At 39.3% G+C, this 6,668-nt stretch overlaps 1 protein-coding gene across 3 annotated transcripts in view; it reads right to left on the bottom strand.

Annotated features, from left to right (window-relative positions):
• Window positions 1-363: 363 nt before the first annotated feature.
• The window catches only part of LOC137536256 (glutathione S-transferase omega-1-like), a 29,917-nt gene continuing 23,612 nt past the window's right edge, over window positions 364-6,668 (bottom strand). For all 3 annotated transcript variants that reach the window (XM_068258391.1, XM_068258392.1, XM_068258390.1), the window contains exons 4-7: window positions 5,577-5,799; window positions 5,285-5,386; window positions 1,477-1,583; window positions 364-650 (exon numbers count right to left, since the gene is read on the bottom strand). In XM_068258391.1, coding sequence (XP_068114492.1) covers window positions 494-650; window positions 1,477-1,583; window positions 5,285-5,386; window positions 5,577-5,799 — 589 coding nt within the window. In that variant the 3' untranslated portion in view covers window positions 364-493. The remainder of the gene's footprint in view (window positions 651-1,476; window positions 1,584-5,284; window positions 5,387-5,576; window positions 5,800-6,668) is intronic.

The raw sequence follows: 6,668 nt of genomic DNA, 5'->3' as shown, positions 1-6,668 counted from the left end.
CCCACCTGCTATATGCAAGAACCCTAATGTGGAAAGTATGGTGGACACAGTAGAGGAAACTAGAGAGGAAGTGTAACAAGTATTTAGATGCACAGGCACCTGGGGGTACATTTAACATTTGGGAGGGACAGCGCCCGGGGATGCCATCAAGTTTGTCACTTATGATATCCCATGCCTGGCACCAGATTGACCACATCGGCCTGACTTTTCCCAGCATGTCTGATCGTTACCAAAAATGGTTGATTGATGATTAGGCATGCTTGTAGCAGCACCATTATCATCCAATACGATATTGATGATTAAACGGCCGCCAAATCGCTAGATGTTCCACTTTAAGGGTTGAGGAAGACAAGGACTCAAGCCTGAGTTTGTAAGGAATATTTATAATGTTAGCTGGAGAAAAAAATCAGTGCTTTTGAAAATACGAAACAGAATGATCATTGCAGAAAAGGCAAAATACAGATGAAATTTTTAGGCATCAATAGCTGTAATCTCAGTCAAGGCCAAAATCTCCAGCTCCAGGTTGATTCTGGCTGTAGAGTTTGAAAAACCCCAAGAGGACATCTGGTGGCGAGTATGTGGCCTTCACAGCTGGGTCCTCCAACATGAAGTTATACCATGCTTTGATGTGTGGAGTCTTCTCCAGAAATCTACAAGACAAGTCCACTTTAGTGAAAGGCATATGTGGATATTTTTAGTGATTTTATGTAGCTATAACTACTTTTTATGTAAACAACTGAACAAATAAAATTCTCATTAGTCTTTTTCACGCATCTTTAAATCAGTAATAAAAAAAAAATAAATAAATAAAAAAAAAAAAAAAAAAAGAAAGGAGGAGGAGCAGCACACAAAACATCCAATACCGGGCAATATTTTTAGGGCTAAACAAAAAAAAAAATAAAAAAAAAAAAATTTGGGGCTCTTGAAAGCAGAAAAACGTGCAAGCCAAGTCAGCTGCACACTAGCGGTACCTTATAAACATCACATAAATTCAGCAACAGGATGAGGGGCAGCTGGGGATAGGCTGCTGGCAAGGGAATACAAAAATAAAATTCCAGACACAGCAGGGAAAAAAAAATTCTGCTGCAGAGATAGAAAGCACAAAATTGGAGCAGTAATACATTTTAGGAGACAGGTCTGTTTGGCATCTCTTCAGACTCAATACCACCCTCCCACCCCACCAATCAGAGTCATATCTGAGTGCAGACACAGACATGCTCAGGTACGACATGTCTCAGTTCTCTGCCATCGGGTAACACCAAAGCATGTCAAGCGCTGATATGGGTTATTGGCAAATGAATGGGAGGAGCACTGAAATGTGAAAATTGCTTCCATCTTGAAGATGAAAACATCCTGCGGGCTGAAGTAGTTAATGCACTGCGGAAAAGTAAATCAATGCAACATAAATGCAGAACTGTAATAATAATTGGTAACAAAAATAGTATAAACAAGGAAACATATGCAATTTTCTCTTACTCTTGAGTGTCAATAAGGTAGAACCTCTCAAACCAAGGCCAGATCATGTAATCAACCATCAATACTGAGTCTCCACCGAGGTATCGGGTCTTGTGCTTGGCAAGCACCTGAGGTCAGAACAAATGGGAAAGCAGATACAGTTTTCACAAGAGAATATATAAATTGGTGTTCCAGAAAACTTACTTTTATTCTGCATAAAGTTTGTAAAAAATGATGTTCAATTGAGCTTGATTTGGAGCTTTCAGGTATTTTCACCTGGTAGCGCACATCAATTTTACCAGTTCTAATACCAGGGTCCATGTGCCATTAACTTTTTTTCTCCTGAGTGATATCTTCACAACTTTTCAGTAAAATACCTTTTACACCATCAGCAAGCAAGAAAATACTAATTTTGATAGTACTTTTTCACCTACTTAAAGAGACACTGAAGTGAAAAAAAAAATTATGATTTGTATGTGTAGTACAGCTAAGAAATAAAACATTAAGATCAGATACATCAGTCTAATTGTTTCCAGTACAGGAAGAGTTAAGAAACTTCAGCTGTTATCTCTATGCAAAAAAAGCAATTAAGCTCTAGGACTTTCAAAGTCTTGAGGTGCGTACACACATGCGACTATAGTCGTTTGTAACGATCGTTCCCCGATCTTTACCAACGACGATCGTTACAAAAAACGAACCAACGACTATTAAGGCAAACGACGAACGAGGCAAATCGCTACAAAACAAAGTTCTGTCTTGGCGGATTTTTACCACCGACGATCGTTAGCAAAAGTGGTACATCGTTGGAAACGATCGTTCGTACCAGGCTGGACATGCGTACTTCACTTTTTCTCCAAGGAACTTTACAATTTTATGCGCAGGCGCATTAAGTGCTTTTACGTGGTGTAACGTTCGTTCTAACGATGTGATCGTTACACACTTTATAGAACTAACTTTGCTTCGGTCGTTCTTTCATCAATTAAAAGTTCGTTCGTCGTCCTCAACGAACGATCGTTGTCGCATGTGTGTACGTAGCATAAGAGAGGGCTGTTATCTGACTTGTATTATCTCAAGTGTTATTGAACTAATTACTTTTCTTCTGCCAGAGGAGAGGTCATTAGTTCACAGGTCATTAGTTCACAGACTGCTCTGAAATAATCATTTTGAATGCTGAGTGTTGTGTAATCTGCACATACTATAGAATGGTTCAATGTTAGAAAAAACACTATATACCTGAAAATAAAAATGAGAATATTTTCTTTGCTGCTAAACTTCTAGTAATCATTCATAGTACACAACAAATTCATCATATTTTTTTTTTCGCTTCAGTGTCTCTTTAAAAATAACTTTTTATCACTTTTCAATTTAAAAAGAAAAAAAAAGAAAAAAAAAGGAAAAAAAAAAAAAAAGGGGGGGGGGGGGGGTTTGAATCTTCCTGAATCCAGATGGCAGTCAGATAAAATCCCTGGATCAACACGCCAGGAGATGCCTAGTAAAATAACCTTGGATGCCCTTGAAATGCAAGTAAACATCCAAGCCCTCTTTAAATACAGATAGAATTTACCATAACTACTTCATGTGGTAAGATCTTCCAGATTTTAAACCACTCATACTGAAGACACACACACACACACACACACACACACACACTCCTTTCTAAATAGAAAGAATTTTTTCCCCCTCCATATGCAGATCATGTCCCCTTGTCCTACAGATAATAAGCTCGTCTGCCAAGCTAATAAAGAGAGAATTTGTACCTACTCTTGGTTTTTGTACCAGTATTAGTTTCATTGATATATATATATATATATATATATATATATCTCAATATCAATAGGGGGTGCCCTTTTTCTCCCTTAGTTTTTTAGGCTCCAGCAAGTACACCACTCCTGCAATACACTGGATACAAGCATGAGATGGCACAACAATGGTTTAGCAATACAACTGTATTGGAGCTGACAGAGGTACACACACACGTCATGTTTTGGGCACCAGAGGAAGGGCAACGCCCAAAACATTGCGTGTGTACCTCTGTCTGCTCCAATACAGTTGCATTGCTGAACCAATGGTGTGCCAGCGCCGTTCTTTGCTTGTACCCCAGAATCAGCATCACCAACATGCAAAAATTCATAATTTAATAAGCTGTACTTATGCAGTAATAGGTTTCCCTATATTTCTTCCCCCCCTTCCTTTTTCTTGACCCAGCAACCAACCTCCCTATCCTGGCAGCACTGACTGCACTTCACCAACTCCAGCCAGTACCTTTTCCATATTGTCAAGGGATCTCAGTGTTGTGCGCTGTTTATTTAACACTCTGATCAAGGTTACTAAGTCAACAATACGCACACATGAAGGAGAACAGTACACACCCTTTGAACGTCTGCTCTAGGCATTTGTACATTGCACATGATGTACACTGCACTGCCTAATATGAAGGCCATAGTAAAAAGTGACTCAGTTTTAAAGTTGTTTAAATAAAATGTGGCAGAAGAATAACCAGTGAAAGAGTCAAAGGCACTCACCCATTTTAATTATTCCAACTGCCTGTGTTCCATCGCCTGTATTTAACGCCTATGCCACTTGTATAGAGCCACCTATTTAGCAACTCACAGATTCAGCAAGCTTAGAGTCCTGTAGCTGAGTGAATATAGCCCCTGCTTCAGCAAAATCCCTCCCCCCCCCCCATTAACCCCTGCCTTTAATGCAAGTAGGGAACTAGCCAATGAGCAGGAATATATACAGTTCTGTGAGCCGAAACCGTAAGTAAAAACTGTATAAGTGGGTCACAGGGTTGTGTGGGTGAAAGGTTTGGTGTGTGAATTGCCTTCACCTTCAGGGACAAACATGGCATGGCTATTACAATCTCTATGATCTAGTGGTCTTTACTTTGGGAGGGGGTGTGGCTATTGCACAGAGAATTATGGCTGTGTTGCAGGGTATTGGTGCTAGTCTAGTTGAGGGGACCCAGCAGGAAACCTCAGACCAATGGCCATTCTCTGCTCACGGCAATTTGGTCGTGACCACCAATTTGTAAGGAATCTGGGATCCAGCGTGAAAAATGAACTAATATTGCTCACCAGGAACCTTGCCCTTCAGACACTGGGCTTTGAGCATGTCACTCTTTGGTTACCATCTCAGCTCGTGTAACTTCACTATACCTTTCAGTTGGTGGCATGGATAGTGTTTACCGATGGGTCCCCACTTTCTTACAAATAAGTAATCACGACCAAATTGCCATGAGCAGGGAGTTGGTCTATGAAGTTTTCCCACTGGGTCCCTTCAACTAGACTAACACTGGGAATTCTGAGAATGGGTGGAGACAGATTGCCTCTTAACTTTCTACAGTACTAAGCTGTCGAGAGATGCGTGGCCGGCTGGATGTAGTGTCCACACCGCAGCAAAGAAAGGAGGTAAGGAAATAACAGTAGGAAGGAAAAAAAACAGAGAAGCTGCCCATACATGCTGGAAACAAGAACAGAACCAATATAACTATGACCATTATTCATGACTTCACTAACAGGCTATTCTGCCAAATGTAAAGATAGGTCCAAGAACAGAAGAGAAAATTTTTCATAAATTTTATGAATCATATCTACATAACTAAGACAGTATAGAATGTATAGGCCACGTTCATAGTGATGCGTTGCCTTGTGGTGTAATAGCCACTTTGTAATGTGGCTTACTGCAATACACCACCATTGCGATGTTCCCAGTGCAGCGGGTGCATTGCGGTATAACGTGTTACGATATGGTAATGTAGTGCTTTAAAATACATGGAGCATGATTCATGTAAAAGTTACAAATAAAATGACCGATAAGGTCGGTTTACCTCTTCCAGTTTTTGCAACTTTTCCCAGAATTGAGCTTTGTGTTCAGTTATATCTTCATTGTTTTTCTTTGCTAAGAAAATTTTGTAGAATACAGCAGTGATCTGAAAAACAAAAAAAAGTTTTCATTAAACTCACCCTGTAAACACAAATTATGAGGGAGAGAAAAAAATAAATAAATAAAAATAAATAAATATAGTCCTATTTGGGATTAAATCTTCAGATACTATTGTTTATCTTATCAGTTTATTTTTACTTCATGTTCAATTCTTAAAACTTAGCATGCCTTCATACCCCAGAGAACTGTTCCAGCAGCATCTTCTGTTGGGCCTTTTTATAGGGGTCAGAGGGGGTCAACTTCACTCCAGGAAAGGCTTCATCCAGATATTCACAAACAATTGGTGAATCAAAGACTATCTTCCCATCAGAGGTCTCAATGGATGGTACCAGCCCCAGGGGGCTCTTCTCAAAAAACCATTCAGGTTTGTCCTGCAGGTTGATGTTCACCACTTCATGTCTAAGGAAAAAAAAAAAATACATATATAGCAGGTCTGCATATTCTGATCATTTGATTGCATGATTAGATAGAATTTTGCAGTTAGAACAATGACCAACATTATGGACTTTATTTCTGCAGACAAAATGGATTTCAAAGCTTTAGCTAAAACTTTGTCACCTATCTTTCCGATTGGTGTCCAGGTTAGAAATTCTCTTTTGCTTCCTGTCCCTGTGATCACATGTCTAGCCTTGCAACTTAGATGTCACCGTGTGACCACATTTGCATGGAGTTTATCTATACTCTCCATTTTTTTGTGTAGGCTTCTTTCCAAGGTCATATGCAGAAACCCAGTTATGTGGAGACCGTAATCAAACAGGATATGTATAGTTGTGACGTATGCGCAGTCACCCACCAATTTCGATTGTATATACAATCAATACAATCTGTGCTCTCATATAAAGGCCAGGTCGCTGCCACCAATCCGCAATAAAAGTGTGCTAACTCTAGCTAAATCCTGTAGGAAAAAAAAAAAAAAAAAAAAAAAAAAAAAGGGTTAATTTGACAACCTTTCTAGAGATAGAAAACTAAACATTAGCTTACCTGGTAATTTTATTTTAAGTAACCCTCCAGGACAGGTATACATCGAGATCCGGTCCCTCCCAGGAAACATCCACAAGCCTCTCTATAAATAAAAAGGGATTGGTCAGGGAGACGGCAGTATTAAACAAGACACTACATCAAACAGGTCTCAATTCCTGACACAATCCCGTAATATATAATTATATCTATATACTCAATATTGTTTCACGTATAGCATACATATATAACTATAAAAAAAGGGGTGGGTTACCCCACCTGTCCTGGAGGGTTACTTAAAATAAAAATTA

The sequence above is a fragment of the Hyperolius riggenbachi genome, chromosome 10 (assembly GCF_040937935.1).
Source record: "Hyperolius riggenbachi isolate aHypRig1 chromosome 10, aHypRig1.pri, whole genome shotgun sequence".
NCBI classification, from domain to species: domain Eukaryota; kingdom Metazoa; phylum Chordata; class Amphibia; order Anura; family Hyperoliidae; genus Hyperolius; species Hyperolius riggenbachi.
Note: the sequence above shows the minus strand (reverse complement) of the source record. Positions and strands in the feature narration are given on the sequence as shown.